Source organism: Nannospalax galili, unplaced genomic scaffold (assembly GCF_000622305.1).
Source record: "Nannospalax galili isolate Female #2095 unplaced genomic scaffold, S.galili_v1.0 scaffold83, whole genome shotgun sequence".
In the NCBI taxonomy this organism is placed as follows: Eukaryota; Metazoa; Chordata; class Mammalia; order Rodentia; family Spalacidae; genus Nannospalax; species Nannospalax galili.
Genome location: NW_008352659.1, coordinates 7,081,464 through 7,098,882, shown reverse-complemented (window position 1 = coordinate 7,098,882; position 17,419 = coordinate 7,081,464). Strand labels below are relative to the sequence as shown.

General features: G+C 43.8%; 1 protein-coding gene across 2 annotated transcripts in view; it reads left to right on the top strand.

Moving 5' to 3' along the window:
- The first annotated feature begins 4,734 nt into the window (after positions 1 to 4,734).
- The window catches only part of Vcl (vinculin), a 105,565-nt gene continuing 92,880 nt past the window's right edge, over positions 4,735 to 17,419 (top strand). Inside the window, exon 1 of one of the 2 annotated variants that reach the window (XM_008849911.3) lies at positions 4,735 to 5,022. In XM_008849911.3, coding sequence (XP_008848133.1) covers positions 4,855 to 5,022 — 168 coding nt within the window. In that variant the 5' untranslated portion in view covers positions 4,735 to 4,854. The remainder of the gene's footprint in view (positions 5,023 to 17,419) is intronic. The other variant, XM_008849910.3, reaches the window with a different exon arrangement.

Here is a 17,419-nt window from a genome sequence, read left to right as displayed (position 1 = left end):
TTAACATCTGTAGGTTATGATCTTGTGGAAATTACTTTTCTCATCTTTATCTTTGAGTTGCAGGAACATTCCCTTGAGTCTCACTAACTTAGGCACTGACGTGGAATAGGCACCCACCTCCAGACTTGCTAGTTCTGGAAGGTCTGCTCTAGTCTGCTTAACCTGACATTGCTATTTCTTTGAGGACAGATTTAGTTCCACTGCCTCATGGACTGTTTCCTATCCACAGGCCAGTGGTGATCTCCTACCTGGAATCTGAGTAGCATACAGTCTCTGTAGCCAGAATGTGGGATATCTTAGAATTTTGCCTACCATAATTCACAAAGCTTATACAAGTATTGAAAACTTTTGTGTGGAAAAATGTGAACAAAATTCTCAAAGTGAAATTCTACCAAGAGTTTTGGGAGTCTGTGAATTTGTCATTGTCCCAATAATAATAATGATCCCTTTTCCTGAAGTTTTCCTGAACTCTACTGCTTATTCATTTTCAGGTAAGCTCTCATTTCCTGTAGTCTAGACTGCCATTGAAGTCACTATGAAGAAGAAGATGATCTTGAACTTCTGATCTTCCTACCTCTACCTCCAGAGTTTGGGACTATAGGCATGGGTCGCCCTGTCTGATTTATGTGGTTCTTGGCATCAAACCCAGGGCCTTGTGCATGCTAGGCAAGCACTCTGCCAAACAAGAGACATCTCCAGGCCCTTCTGCACTTTCTATAAATTCATTACTGATCCTTATATAAAGTCTATGAAGGTGGCATTATTTCACTTTTACTGCAGAGAGAAGAAGAACAATTAGCCAGATCTATATTATGGTCAAATTGTAGAGCTAGGATTATAGTTTAAGCACTAACGATTCTGAGTTTGTGTTCTTTGTGCTGGTTAACCTCCCTGTACAGAGGTCTGGCTTGGGAAGCAGAAGGCAGTAAGGTTAGTGTCAATATGCATTAACACGTGTCAAGAAAGATTTTAGAGGGTGCATGTGAATGTTGGGAAGAACAGAAATGGATATGGATGTAGAATGAGGGGAGCAAAGGACTGTGCAAAGTGGTATCTTAGGAAGTTAATATGGGGGCTGGAGAGATGGCTCAGTGGCCAAGAGCACTAGCTGCTCTTGCAGAGGACCTGGGTTCAATTCCCAGCACCCACAGGGCGACTAACAACCAACTGAACTCCAGTTCCAGGGAATCCGATGCCCTCTTCTGCCCTCCAAGGACATGTACAATACGGGTGCACTTACAAACATTCAGGCAATATACTCATACACAAAATAAAAATAACAAATAAAAAAGGAAGTTAATATGTCCAGTAATGAGTAGCCTAGATTACAAAACTGGGAGGCAGGGATGATATGTTATAGGTAAAGACTAACACACATTCAAGCTTCTGAATCTTGCTGCCAACTTGCAGGAACTACAAAGGACAGAATAACATGTTAAACTGCTCATTAAGTATCCCATCAGTAAAGTGGGGGAACAGTAGAGTTTAGAGAAAACATTGTACTTGGGCCACCAAGATGACTCAGCAGGTAAGGGTGCTTGCCACCAGCCTGACAACCTGAGTTTGATCCCTGGCACCCACATAGTAGGAGAGAATTGATTCTCTCGTGTTGTTTTGTGACTTCCACAGGACATCCCCCTACACAAATAAATGTAATGAAAATAGTTTCACCTTCCGAATGCTACACTGTTCCTTATACAAAACAATAAGTGAAGAGAGCAACTTTGGCAAGTGTAGTAGGAATGGACAAAAAAATTTTTAAATTAATTCTGATGAAAGGTTCCATAAAGGACGGGTGTTCCTGGGGCGCCATTTACCTATTAAGACTCAATCATGGTTAGGCCTATTACCAGCTGAGTAGCCAGAGCCTGGTTCGTGAGTCTGTCATCAGTGAAGTTGCGTGGAGCCCTGAATGCAGATTTACTATCTGTGGTTACAGTCTGCATTTTACATTTCATCTTTCAGTCTGTCATATAGAAGTCAAGCCTGATGGGACAATGGAGACTTTGGTGACCTGTCTTGGATAGGTTTTCAGCTGCCTGTCCCCCAATCCTTTCATCTGGTCCTGCCCAGCCTCCACTTCCCTGCTCTGGCCCAGTTGTCTCTGCCATCTGGCCCACCCTGGTCAAGGTTCAATTTATGCTCCCTCCAGCCTCCAGGCACAGTACTAGCCATTTCCAATGGAAACCAGCAATTTCATAGCACATTTGGTGGTTGATTCAGACGATGTAAATTATTGAGTCTCAGTGGAGGTTATGATGCCTTTGATGATCATCCATCTACTGCAGGCCTAAGGAGGCTGGCCTATGAAAGGGGGTGATGGCTGGTTTGGCTTCCTTCTCCCTAGCCTGGGAACCAAAGAATCAGTCCAACAGCTGGCAGAAGAATTCTAACAGTCAGTGGGTAGCATGGGTCCCTAAGTTTCTAGGAGGGTTTGTAGACACCCCAAAGGTATCCCTCCATCCAGAAGACAGGATATTACATAGTAAATAAAAACACAATGGCAAGTTGAGAGGCCACTCAAAAGAAGGAAAAGCCTTTCCCGTTCAGAATCTAGTAGGAAGGAGGTCTAAGGTTGAATGGCCAAGGGAGTTCTGTATCAAAAATGCAGGGAAAAGTGAGCTTTGTCCTCAGAAAGGACTTGTTCCAGTCGGCAGAACAGGAGACAGAGCCTCTTCAAGTTTCTCATACATTTCCTCAAATTTCTCATTTTTTTTATAGACAGGATATCATGTAGCCCAGGCTGCCTTCAAACGTGCTGCAAAGCTGAGGAAGACCTTGAACTGCTGATCCTCTTGCTCCCATCTCCTGAGAGCTGAGATTACAGGTGTGCACTGCCCACTGTTTACGTGGGGCTATGCATTGGCCCAGGGCTTTGGAAGCACTCTACCAACTGAGCTCGTTCCTAGTTTATTTCAGTATATTTAGCAGTATGGTTTTCTGCTTTAAACGAAGGATCATTTTGCAACGATCCTCACATATTGACTATTGGCCCTGTGCATAATCTAAAACAAGTTTCAGAACTTTACTTTTCTCATCTGTGAAATAGGAGAATAATATAGTAAATTCTTCATATATCTGAATTTAGATAAGGGCTTGAAAGAGATGAAGTCCACTGACTATAGATACCTGGAAACTAAAAACTCAAAATGAGAGAAAGGACAGTTCAAGCCTTGACAACATTTACAGCAGGACGGTCACCATACACTACTAGATTAAAAATGACTTTAAAATTCGGCAGGTCAACACGCAGCTTAGCTTTCTGTAACATGTAAGCTCTTGGGACATATTTGTATTTGACTTGAGGATCTTTTACTTGAAGCATTAATGAAAGTGTTTCTTCTCAGAATAAGGAAGCAGTGAGCAAGAGAACATGTCTCAAATGTGGTGAAGGGATTGAGCAATGTGTCCTTACCTATCAAAGGAAAATGCAAACTTTTGCCTTTTCACTTCACTTTTCAAGTGCTGCTTTACTACCATGCCTTGCTTTGTTTATGTATTTATTTATTGGTGTGGTGTGAGCATGTGTGTGCATGTGTGGAGGCCAGAGTGATAGAGGGTTATTTATTTATTTATTTATTTATTTATTTATTTATTTATTTTGAGATAGGGGTCTTGTTATGTTGTCCATCTTGGCCAGGAGATCCTTAGCTCAAATGATCCTCCTGCCTCAGCCTCTCCAGTAATGGAACCACACATGCGCTCCATAGTGCCTGGCCTCAGGAAGAGGATGATGAGGATGAAGATGATGAGGAGAATAAGGAGGAGGAGAATGAGGACGATGAGGAGGAGAATGAGGGAGATGAGGATGAGGAGCAGGAGGAGAATAAGGAGGAGGAGGAGAATGAGGATGAGGATGATGAGGATGAGTTTAAGGATGATGATGATTAGGAAGATGAGGAGGAGGAGGTTGAGGATAATGATTAGGAAGATGAAGATGAGGATGACTGAGTCAATGTAGCCCAGGCTGGCTGCTCTTGAACTTCTGATCTTCTTGCCTCCACCTCTCCTGCTAGGCAAGCACTTTACAAATGAGCTACATTCCCAGGCCCTCAGGACTGTCTTTCAGTAACAAAACATAGAACCGAACCTGAGTTGATGTCCAGAAATGGACTACCACACAGCCACTAAAAAGAACAGGGTAGAGCTCTAGTCACCACACAGGTAAACGTCTAAATTCCTGGACATTAGGACATGGAGGTCTAGGAGCCACTCAACTCTCAACCGTGTCTGAGGCCCCAGGACCTCTGCACACCATGGGACTACCTCGCTGCCTGAATCTTCCACCTTCCTGTGTAGTACGAGCAGATGGGAAGAGCGTCTGTACTATCCAGTGAAAGGAAAAGCAGAAACCCAGCTGGAGCCCCGGGCGCTACCCGAGGTGAGAAGACCGCCCCACTGAGGTGATCCTGTGGAGGGCGGAGCTCCGGCGCTCGGAGGCCAGAGGCTGCCACGGGGGGCGGGGCCATCCGCCGGCGGCCTCACGTTCCGCTCCCACCATGCCCTTATAAGGAGCGCCCCGCGTGAGGGCTCGGGAATCCAGGCGCTATCCCTGCGGCGCAGCCCCCATCCCAGGCCCCTCCCTTGGGAATGGGGCGGGGCGGACTTTGGCGGCGCGGTCGCGAGGGGGCGGAGCCTTCCGAAGACCGACCAATGGGAGAGGCCTCCCGGGCCTGAGCGGTGCTGCCATTGGGCGCAGCGACGCGGAGGGGGCGGGGCTCCCGCTAGGCTGGCTACGCTGAGGGAAGCCCGGACTCCAGTCGTCTCAGTGAGAGCGTTCCCGGTCGCCGGCTCTCTGCCGCTCGGATCCCGGTTCCCGTCCGCTAGCGGTTCGCCGCCCTGCTCACCGCCACGATGCCAGTGTTCCACACGCGCACGATCGAGAGCATCTTGGAGCCGGTGGCGCAGCAAATCTCGCACCTGGTGATCATGCACGAGGAGGGCGAGGTGGACGGCAAAGCCATTCCCGACCTCACCGCGCCCGTGGCGGCCGTGCAGGCGGCAGTCAGCAACCTGGTCCGGGTGAGTGCGCGGGACTGCGGGATGTCCCCGGGGTCCGGGTCCGCCTCGCGGCTGCCCTTCGCGAGTGGCTTGCGCGTGGGTTCGAAGGCGGACTTACCTGGTGCTGTGACCTTGAGCCAGGACTGGAGCGGGTCGGGGCCTCAGTTTCCTCATCTGTGAAATGGGGGCAGTAATTAGAAAGCCGGCCTCGCGGCTGCGTAGAAAAGGCTCAGCGAGGCTTTATCTGCACAGTGTATGCGCCTGTGTATCTGCACTGGTAGGCGCTCCAGGAACGGTGGTTGTCTGGTCCCTCGCTTCTTAGCTCCTTTTTAGGCCTCCCCCAATCCGGCCCGGGGGTGGGTTCTCCCACGGGCTCCGAGCTTTCCTTCCCGACTTCGTATTTGTTCTGGGTCTTATGCCCTCCACCCGAGCCCCACCCGCCCAGCCCTCCCTGGGCTCCCGGTGTCTGACCCCCTTTTCCACTGGTCTTACTTTGTTTCCTTCCCGCCCGGGCTGCTGACTTGTGCTCACACCTCTGGCACTCTCTAATACCTTCCAGAAGAAATGAGCCCAGAAGCCTGTTTTCCCTCCTGCCTGACCCCTAGGCCTTTCGTCTTATTCCCTCGGGTGGAGCTTTCCACCCAGCTTTACCTGCTGTCAAACGTCTTCGTCCCATGGGGGCCTCTCCAGACTCGGGGACCCTCCTCCTCTGCCCCTCCTTCTGGCAGGAAGCAAGATGGAGCTGCCAGAGGCCTGTGGACAATGTGGGCTCTGCAGCCCCTGCCTGGGGGGAAGGGGCTTCCTCTCCCCAGTCCCCTCTTTGCTGGTGGCCCAGTGGCCCTCCGGAGATGCTTGTAGCCACAGCTGTCTTAACGGGGGGTGGTTTCTGCGAGGATGAGCCTACCCCTGAAATGGGAAAAGAGGCCCTGAGACCAGTGTCATAACAGCTCCCCTGCCACTGTCACACTGAGTGATCTAGGCGGGGCGACTCAGACTGCTCTTGCCTGTGAACAACTCTGGAAAAGTTCATACTTACTGAGCTGTGTACATAGTGTGTGCCAAGGGAGTTGGGAGGTAACCGTCGGTCTGGGTGGGGCTGGCAGTACTGATCTGATTAGAGGACTTCGGTGCACTTACAAGCACTTGAGCAGCTGAACATTTTTCCTGGGTCTTCAGACCCTGGCCTGTCTCAGGTGGTTCAGGATACTGTAACTGGAAGCTGGGGGCCACTCAGACCAAATTCCTGTTCTTCTGTGCAGAGGTAGTAGGAAGTATTCAGTGAGAGTACTGGATACGGTCAACATGTCTACCTTGTTCTGCTCTCTTTGTGACTAATTTTAATCTAAGACTCCAGAGTTCATTCTTAGTAGTGCTCTCTCTCATGGCAGCCCTCCAGGACTCCATTTTTTCAAGAAATGGGAAACAATGTTAAAGAGGCAAGGTAATAGTGTCTCTCAGTGTAGTACTTCAGGAAATGAAATCTTAAAACCACATGTTGCACTTGGAACACAGCTAGTGCAGTCAAGGGGTTGATATCTGGTTAGGCTATTTAGAGGAAAGTTATTTATGAATTTCCATGCCATGAATTAATAAGCATTGAATGAATCTGTATCTGTGTTCTGTATGAAAAGCATTGTAATAAATCAGTGTATCTTGTGGAGTGTGTGTGAGAATCGCCAGTGGGACTTTGTAGATGTAAAAATGTACAGCTCCTGTCCCGGACTTACTGAAGGCTCTCCAGGGGTAGGGGTCAAGGCTTTTGTATTTTTTAAGATGTTCTATAGGTGATTATGATATATACATTTAGGTGAGAAACATGGTCACACACATGAGGCCTACAAAAGAAATAAGGGCAGTTGTAAGCTAAAAAAATTATGTCTAGTTACATACGTCCCAATACTTACAAAAAAGGACTGGAGATTGTCTTAGAAAGTAGACAGGTTTGGGCTGATAACAGTCATAAACTAGGTACCTAGATGTTTCTTACTAGGTTTTACTAGGTAGATTGTCCTGATTGTAGCGCAGGAAGCAAGTTGGAGAGAAATTGGTGATGAGGTCAGTGATAGCATATGGGTAGTTTAACAGAAGATCTTTTCTAACCCGATGCACAAAGTGAGTAGGGGGCCATAATGGTGTGTAAGAACATATGGGTTCCGGGGGTGGGGGGCAGAGGACCCATCCATTGTTTGGAATTCTTAATGCCAGACGTGGCTCTTAAATGTACAGAACCTCAAGTTCCCAACTGCAATGTGTCTGGAAAAGAGACCTTATTTGATATATAATTTTTTTCTGCTCCCCAGTTCCTACGCTCAACACTGACACACAGATGGTTCAATAAATATTGTTAAAGGAAAAGGAACTCTGTGAAGAATAAGAAGTTAGGCTTATAAATTGGATGGTCATGAAGAAAGCAGAGACCGGATTTTGGATGTTGCAGGGAAAGTGGAGAAGGAATTAATTAAAAAATTAACAGAAAATGTAATAATAGACTTGTCTAGTAGAACTCCGATCTTGGAGAAATCCTATGCTGTTGCTCTAAAATAATGCAACTAAGTTTTGTCAAATATTTTGGAATTTATATAGTGTTTCTTGGAAGGGAGGTTATATCTATTTCGAAGCTCCTCTTTGAGACTTTCATTCAGATTATGTACATATGTATAACAAGTTAGTCTTTTTTTGGTCAAGAAAATGCACATTTTTGACTGAGTTGGGCATTCCTGAGCCCAGCATGTTATTTGCCAGCCATGGTTTAAATCAGAACTCCTTAAGCTTTTTCCGCATTTGAAACCTTCTTGTCTGAGAAAATTTTCCTAACTCCAGGTAGATAGGAAATAGAAAATAAGCATGCAAAGTTAGTGAAATCCTGTCTCAAAAAACAAAATAAGGATCTGGAGAGATGGCTTGTCAGTTAAGACCACTGGCTGCTCTGGGCATTTCAGACGATAGAATTTGAACATTTAAGGGTAAAGTAAAAAGTGCCTTACAAATGGAAGAAATGATCCATGCAGGGGTAGAGAATTTTCAAGCATTTGAGGACCATGTTTCAACTTGAAGCATGATTAACATAGCTGCTTTTGAGGAGCAGGGCTCCTTTGGATTTGTGGTTTGTGTAGATTGTTCAGTAGACTAGCCTGGTCACTATGTATCTAACAACTGAGTCATCGTTGTACTCCACACTTAGGGAAGAGGTAGGATGGGAATTAAAAAAAAAAACCCTTTTATTGCTTTTTCCATTTCCTTTGTGTGTGGTGTGCATGTATATGCATGCATGTTTCATGTGTGGGTGCACATGTATGTGGGCGGTGTGTGCATGTGGAGGTTTGGAGGTAGATGTCAGGAATCATCCTGATTGCTTCTTCATCTTCTCCATTGAGGCAGAATTTCTCATTCAAACCCAGAACTCCCTGGTAGGGCTAGTTTTGATAGCCTCCTCTTCTGGGGATCCCCTATCTCCTGCCTTCTAAGGCTGGAATTACAGGTGGACTGCCACGCCCATCTGGCATCTATGTGGATTCTGGGGATCTAAACTCACATTTGCGTAGCACGTCCTTTAACCACTGAGCCAAAACCCCAGACCCCTTAAAAAACTTTCATTTTTGAAAAAAAATTTTTTTTTTGAGGCAGGGGTTCACTGTGGGGCTCTGAATGGCCTACAGCTGCCATGATTGGCCTTGAACTTGTGGTGAGCCTCCTGGGTGCTTCATGCCCAGCTGTCTTCTTTTCTGCTCAGGATCCCAACAATTCATTGTTTTTTTGGTAATATTACAGATTACAGCAACTAATATTACAAACTAATTTTAGAACATTTTTTGGTAGCATGTATTATAACATAATAATGGGTTTTGTTATATTTTATATGTGAATATCATGTGTTTGGATCATGTTTACCTGCCCCATAACTTTTTCTTGTCCCCCCTCCATTGATCTCCTTTCAGAACAGTTTTGACTACTCAAAAAGAAACTATATAGCCATTCACGTCTTCATTCTTTCCTTCATCCCTTACCACCCTACCCTATTACTTTCCTAATCCCTGAATTTGCCTTTTCAGGACATTTTGTATGAATGGAATCATATAGTATGTGACTTTTATGTCTAGCTTCTTCTCACTTTTCATAGTATTTCAAGTTCACCCATGGTGCAGTATATACCAGAACTCTATTCTTTTTTTTTTAATAGCTAAATATGTATAGAAGCCATTTTAAACACCAAGAGCAAATTCAGTGCAACAGTAACACCAAGGAGAGGAGGCAGAAAGGGAAGTGTAGGGGAGGAAAGAGAGGGACATGAGTTCTCAGAAGGAGCGTATAGTAAGCAGTGGGAAAAAAATCAGAGGTCTAGACTGTCCATCTTACAGCAGTGTATATAAATTTTTCTTTTTCTTTCCCATTGACACGGTCTATAGAAAACTCTCAGTCTTTGATGTAACTATTGCAGCCATGTTGGTTTTATTAACAAGGCTTCAGATACTTTGCCTTCCATGGCATCTGAGGTCATGTGTTGTGACTATTCCTTGGGCTCATGAAATATTTATTTTCGGAGTATTCGTGGACTTGATTTTTATGTGCCTCATCCATATATCATACACTCTTGGGACCAGTTCTGGAACCAATAGTGGCATTGTCTTCATTTCCAACTGATAGATGGGAAAGGCTGCTTTGCTTTTGAAAAGAGACCAGCAGCATAGTCATTTGTAATTATAGTAACAGCTAAACTTACTTTTGCTTTAATTTCTTTTGATTAGTGTTAGATTTCAGTTCAAACAAACAGCAACATCTGAGTAATAGGCCTCTGGGTGATCTTTTTCTTAATTCTTTTTTATATTTTCTTTTCTTTCTTTCTTTTTTTTTTTTTGAGACAAGGTCTCCCTGTAGCCACAGCTGGCCTGAAACTTGCTTTGTAGACCAGACTGGCCTGGATCTCATAGAGATCCGCCTGCCTCTGCCTCCTGAGTGCTGGGATTAAAGGCGTGCACCGCCATGCCCATCCCTTTTTGTATTTTCAAATTTTAATAGTTGACATATAGTAGCCAGGCATAGCGGCACAGGGTTCCCGACGGGAGGCAGAGGCAGATGGATCTCTGTGAGATTGAGGTCAACCTGGTTTACAAAGGGAGTGTTGTTTCATGGCCCTGCAGCAGCATCTGCAAAGCCTGGTTTTGGCATAGTCTTTGTAATGGACCTGTTGGAGAAGGGTGTGACTTCTGCTTCATAGCCCCTCCTCAGACTCAGTGTACCTTGTTCTCCCTTTTCTTCCCTCCCCTCTTCCTTGTTTTGGAAAACAAGAAAGAATAGATCTAGATTAACCTCTAAATCCTTAACACCCACAAAACAGATAAGTGCTCTTAAAAAAAAAAATCCGCATATGTGACAGCTGAGCTTGGAGCCCATAAGAAGTAAATAATACTTAAATTCGTGCTGGGTGTGGTGGCTCATGCCTGTCTACATAGTGAGCTTCAGGCCAGCCCCCATTACAGGGAGACCCTGTCTCAAAACCACCAAAAAAAAAAAAAAAAAAAAAAAAAAAAAATGTGCATTCTTTGGGGGATCATGAAGTTTCATTTGAAAAACTTTTTCCCTATAACTAAAGAAACTTAAGAATGGACAGATGTGAACTTTATTCTAATAGTATTTAATACTTGTGTGACTGAAAGAACAGATTTTTGGAAACTGTATGTGTATACAGCCATCTTTATAATTTTAATATTTTATTTACTATTTTTATTTTATGTGTATGTGTGTATTGCCTGCATGTGTGTAAATGCACCCATGTTGTACAATGCCTGCAGAGGTCAGAAGAGGGCATCGGAATCCCCTGGAACTTGGGTTACCGATGGTTGTTAGCTGCCATGTGGATGCTGGAAATAGAACCTGGGTCCTCTGCAAGAGCAGCCAGTGGTCTTAACTGCTGAGCTATCCCTCTAGCCCCTATCTTTATGATTTTTAATGGAGCCACAGCTTAGATGTTTGTTTATATCTACACAGTAGGAAGTTATACAGTATTTAAATAGTGATAATTTAATTCCAAATGAACAGTGAAAGTCAACAGTAGTAGTTATGGTTTGCCTCATGATGGTCTTGGAGAAAGCATTAGGGAACTACTTCTGTTAGGATATGGCTTTTTTCCTTTTTAAAAAAAGATTTTCTATTTATTTAGTGTATGTGTATTTACCTGTTTGAGTTTATGTGTATCACATGTGTGTAGGTATCCAGAGAGGTCAGAAGAGGATGTCAGATCCCCTGGAACTGCAGTTACAAGCTGTTGTAAGCTGGTCGATGTGGGTACTGGAACTGAGCCTGGGTCCTCTGCAAGAGTTGTAAGTGCTGAACCATTTCTTCAGCCCTGGGTTTTAATACTCATCTGTTTAAAAGTAAACCAGCCAGGGCTGGAGAGATGGCTCAGTGGTTAAGAACACTGACTGTTCTGGCAGAAGACCCGGGTTCAAATCCCAGCACCCACATGGTAGCTAACAACTATCCGTAACTCCAGTTCCAGGGGATCCGACAGCCTCTTCAGTCCTTCACGGGCATTGCACGACACAGGTGCACTTACTTATACTCAGGCATAACACCCATACACATAAAATAAAAATAACAACAACAAAAAGTAAAGCAGCCATGCCAGCCATGGTGGCACACACCTTTAATTCCAGCACTCGAGAGGCAGAGGCAGGAGAATCTCTGTGAGATCGAGGCCAGCCTGGACTATGTAGCAAATTCCAGCACCCACTGGGCTACAAGGAGACCCTGTCTCAAAGAACAACAAAAAGCCTTACTAGGGTCAGTGAGATGGCTCAGCTGGTAAAGATACTTATTGCCACACCTTACAAACCTGGTGGAAGACAACTGACTCCCACCATCATGCATGCCGCCACTCAACCCCCAAAATAGATATAAGGAGAGAAAAAAAAAAAAGCACATTTGCTTAAAAAATAAAAACTCGGGCTAGAGAAATGGCTCAGCAGTTAAGAGCACTGACTGTTCTTTCAGAGGATCCGGGTTTGATTCCCAGCACCCACATGGCAGCTGTGAACTGTCCTTAACTCCAGTTTCAGGGGAATCTGAAGCCCTCTTCTGACCTCTGCGGCATTGCACAACACGGGTGCACTCACATGCATGCAGCCAATACACTCATACACATAAAATAAAAATAATAAGACGGGCATGGTGGCACATACCTTTAATCCCAGCACTTGGGAGGCAGAGGCAGGCAGAGCTCTGTGAGTGGTCTACATAGTGAGTTCCAGGACAGCTGGGGCTACAGGGAGCAAAAATAAAAAAAATATTAAAAAAAAAAAAAAAAAAAAAACCTCTGAGAGCTTCCGGGCGATTTGCCCCACCCTTAGGAAAGGGTTGACTGGGAATGTGGGCCTCATCTAAGTTCTCCAGTCTGGTAGAGCATGTGCATGCTCTGTGTGACTCTCCACTTGCTTTCATGTTTGTCTTCTCCAGTAGCTTTTGAGAGAACTCTTCACTGGGCCAAGGCCATGTCTGTTCTGGTCAGAGATGTGCAATATAAAAATGTAAATTTAAGACATGGTGCACACGCCTTTAGTCCCAGCCCTCAGGAGGCAGAGGCAGGCAGATCTCTGTGAGTTCAAGGCCAGCCTGGTCTCCATAGTGAGTTCCAGGCCAGCTGGGGCTGCAGGGAGACCCTGTCTCAAAAAGACAAAAAAAAAAAAAAAAGAAAAAGAAAAAGTAAATTTAAGTGGATATATGCATAGCATTATTTTTTTAAATGTATAAAACATTCGGAATTATTGTGCAATGGGTACTTCTAATCCCCAATTTTCAATCATCTGATATAGCCAAATCTGAAGTCTCATCAAATTTACCATGGTCTTTGCCTGAAGAAGTTGAATATATACTAGGAAGGAGGAATGGATGGCTAACTGCCCATTTTTTGAGATAACAAAAGTGTTCAGGCTATTTTGAGTTGTGGTTTCTCTGTTTCAGAGTCATTTCAGCTATGCAGGCCACTTACTAAATTCATAACTTGAGCCTGGGCCTCCTGTCTGGAAGAGGCATTTGGATTTTGCATTTTCTTTTGGGGAGTGACTTTAAAAAATTTTAACGATTTAGACCAGGTGTTGATACATTATTTGGAGCCCTGCTGCTTACAGTGTAGCCTCATACTATGAGTCATGAATTCCTCATTAAAGATCTTTATTTCCTTGGACCATATGGCAAGAGACAAAGATACAAAAATGGTCCACTGCATTTTGCTTTCTGGCTGATTTGAATCCAACTTTTTCATTAAATCTTAAGTCACAGTCATGACAGAGGGTTGTTTTCTTATTTGTGTGTGTATGCATATCATTCAAAACTTACGTCATCTGAACTTAATGTGGCCCAATATTGCATAAGCAAGAGTTCTAGAAGTCCATGGTACAGGGAGTAGAAAGACAATAAAAGCTTTCAAAGAAAAGTCCTTCCTCCCATATGTCTTCTCTTGGCCTTTCAGGAGCTAAATCAGCATTAGAGCAGTGCCAAAGGAAGTAGCAGTCCCTACGTAGAAAGTGTGGAGAGTAGCGATTGAGCTAGAGGTCTCTAGAGTAATGCTCTGTGTTCAGGACTCTTCATGAGAAGGGTTGTTCGGTCAGATCTTGTTGATTTCAGACAGCTCTAACCCTAAACCTTCCCATATGGGTTATCATAGGACTAGAAAAAAACAGTTTTGCTGTGTGTCTTAGGCTTAAACTGTCTTGAACTGCCTATGTAGCCCCAGGATGGTCTTGAACCCAAGGTCTTCCTGCTTCAGCCTTCCAGATGCTGTACAGGCATGCACTATGGTGCCTTGCTACTTTGGAAGTTTTATACAAATCCTTCAATGTTAGATTTTCCTTTTTTTTGGAGACAGGAGCTTAGGTAGACCTTGAACTCATTCTGTAGCAGAAGATGCCCTTGAACTCTAGATCTTGCCCCCACTTCTCCAGTACTCAGATGTGTGTAGGTAAGTGCACCTGTGTTGTGCAATGCCTGTGGAGGACAGAAGAGGCTGTCAGATCCTCTGGAACTGGAGTTGCAGACAGTTGTTAGCTGCCATGTGAGTGCTGGGATTCCAACCTAGGTCTTCTGCAAGAACAACCAGTGTTCTTAACCGCTGAGCCATCTCTCTAGCCCCTGTTGTTATTATTATTATTTATTTTTTTTTTTGTGCTGGGATTAAAGGTGTGCACCATCACGCCCGGCCATTATTATTATTATTATTTATTTTTACAATTTTTGTTTTTTTATTTTTTTATGTGTATGTGTATATTGCTTTCATGTAGGCAAGTGCACCTGTGTTGTGCAATGCTCTTGGAGGTCAGAAGAGGCTGTCAGATCTCTTGGGACTGGAGTTATGGACAGTTGTTAGCTGCCATGTGGGTGCTGGGATTTGAACCTGGGTCTTCTGCAAGAACAACCAGCGTTCTTAGCCGCTGAGCCAAATTATTTTTTAAAAATATTTTATTATTTTTATTTTATGTGTACGTGTGTATTGCCTGCATGTAGGTAAGTGCACCCATGTCGTGTGATGCCTGCAGAGGACAGAAGAGGCTGTTGGATCCCCTGGAACTGGAGTTACGGACACTTGTTAGCGGCCATGTGGGTGCTGGGATTCGAACCCAGGTCTTCTGCAAGAACAACCAGTGTTCTTAATCTCTGAGCCATCTCTCCAGCCCTGGAACCATGTTATTATTATTTTTTTTAGTATTTTATTTATTATTTTTATTTTATGTGTATGAGTGTGTTGCCTGCGTGTATATGAGTGCACCCCTGTCGTGCAATGCTGCAGAGGTCAGAAGAAGGCTTGGGATTCCCCTGGAACTGGAGTTAAAGGACAGTTCGTAGCCACCATGTGGGTGCTGGGAATCAAACCTGGGTCTTCTGCAAGTGCTCTTAACCATTGAGCCATCTCTCCAGCCCCAGAACAATGTTATTTTTAAAGAAAGCAATGCTAATAGAAAAATTGGGGGTGGGGAGAGGTTGAGATTAATATAGAGGAAATTTTTTATTTATTTTACAGGTTACTTATTTATTTTGGTCTTTTTGAGATAGGGTCTCCCTCTAGCCCCAGCTGGCCTGGAACTAACTATGTAGACCAGGCTAGCTTTGAACTCGGAGATCTGCCTGCCTCTGCCTCCCAAGTACTGGGATTAAAGGCATGCACCACCACCCCTGGCTTATTTTTTAAATTATGTATGTCTGTATATGTGCCTGCGAGCAGGTGCCCACAGAGGACAGAAAAGGGTGTCAAATCCTCTGGAGCTAGAATTACAGGCAGTTGTGAGCCACCTAATATGAGGGTTGAGAACTGAACTCAGGACCTCTGGAAGAGCAGCAAGCACTCTTAACTGCTGAGCCATCTCTCCAGCTCCGTTTTTATTTTTGTATGTCAGATAGTATGCTATTGGTAATCACTTTTTAATCATGTTAAGTCTTTATATGTATTTATACATTGAAACATCATTTTTACTTTTTTTATCTTTTTGGTTTGGATGTAAGGTTTTGGTTTTTTTTTTTTTTGTGACTGGGTCTCATGTATTCTGGGCTGGCCTAGAACTCACTATGTCACTGAGGATGACCTTGTACTTCTCCTGCCTGTGGTGCTGGGGATTGAACCCAGGGATTCATGCATGGTAGGCAAACATTATACCAACTGAGCTACATCCTTAGTCCCTACTCCTGCTTTTTGTTTGTTTGAGATAGTCTCATGTAGCCCAGGCTAATCTCGGATTTGCTATATAGCCAAAGATAACCTTGAACTCATCCCCCTCTACCTCCTGAGTTCTGGGAATAAGGTGTATGCTATCACACTTGGCTAACATTTTTGTTGTTACAAATTATGTGGGTTTTCTTTTTTCTTTTCTTTTTTTTTTTTTTGAGACAGAATTTTACTGTATAGCCCAGGCTGGTCTGGAACTTAATACTCCTGCCTCAGCCTGGGATTATAGGCATGTACCATCATGTCTGACTCAGAAATTATATTTTCACTGTTGAAAGTTTATTAAATCTATATATCTATTACTGTTTCTTATTCTTTTTCAGGCTGTCAGAACTCGATTTGTCCTTTAATTACTTCAGGTCACCTTTTCTCTCTATTCCAAACCAATTTGTGTTTCCCGAATATAAGTAAAAATTTATACATAGTTGTACCTTGTTCCTATCCTTTTTCACCATTAAATGAAAAATGTAAAAAAAAACACCCAGAAAACAAAACCAAGAACTACCACTAACTCACTTTCCTACTTATAAATTTGCAAAGAAAAGTGAGGAAACCCAGTCTCTTACAACACTGAGATTTTCTGAACCACATGCTGTGTAGGAAGCTGTGCTGTAGTTACCTAACTGCTCTTACAGTAAGTGTAGAACAAAATAGCTTCAAAATAATTCGCTAGATCCCAAAAGACCTTCTATGTTGATGTTCTTTTTGAGACATGGGTTCAAATAACAATTGTTACATTTGTTTAAGTATGTGCATTGCATGCAGAGATGATGTACAGATGATGGATATTGAGTAAGAGGACTTATATATTTAGACATAGGAAACTAGTGGATTGGCTTCTTTCCCTTGGTGAAAATTTTGTAATTTTTTTTTTTTTTTTTGAGGCAGGGCCTCACTTGGTATTCCTTACTGGCTGAGTTCATATGTAGACCATTTTGACCTTGAACTCACAGAGATGTGCCTATTTTTGCCTCCCAAGTGTGGAAATTAAAAGCACCCACCACCATGCCTGGCCAAAAACTTTGTAGATTTTGTATCTTTGTCTGCTTGGTTTGGTTGTGGTTTTTTTGCCTCCCTACATCCTTTGGCACATCTCTCTTTCGATTGTGGACTTACTGAGGTGAAGGACTTGGTCATATTGCTGATATTCCCAGTGCTGTGCTTATTATAGTCCTTTGCTTGTGTCAGTCTCTCTGTAAGTATGTTGTGCTCAGATATGTGGTATGTCAGGTGCCATTTTGAGCTATCTCATGATGGTGAGGACAGTCCTCTATTTCTTGCCTCTCTCAGAAGGCCTGGTGATTCTCTTATCCTCTCGCTAAGTGTTGCTATCTTCCAAATGCCTGTGCACCCCAAAGAGAAAAGAGTTCATAAGTGACATTATAATTATATTGGATACAGATTTTGGATTTTGTTGATTCCAGTGAGTTTATTGTGGCTTCTATCATTAATCAGCCCTTTGGACTGGTGCGAGTGTGGGCAGTGTATATATAGGAGAACTGAAGATTAGAACTAAGAATATTTTATGAATTTTGTTATGTTGCAGGAAATAGAGTCATTGGCCCTTAGGCTTTCCCACTGATAAATTTTCCAGTTGAGAGACTCTTAAGAAAGTGGCTGATGTGCCAGGCGTGGTGGTGCACGCCTTTAATCCCAGCACTCGGGAGGCAGAGGCAGGTGGATCTCTGTGAATTCAAGGCCAGCCTGGTCTAC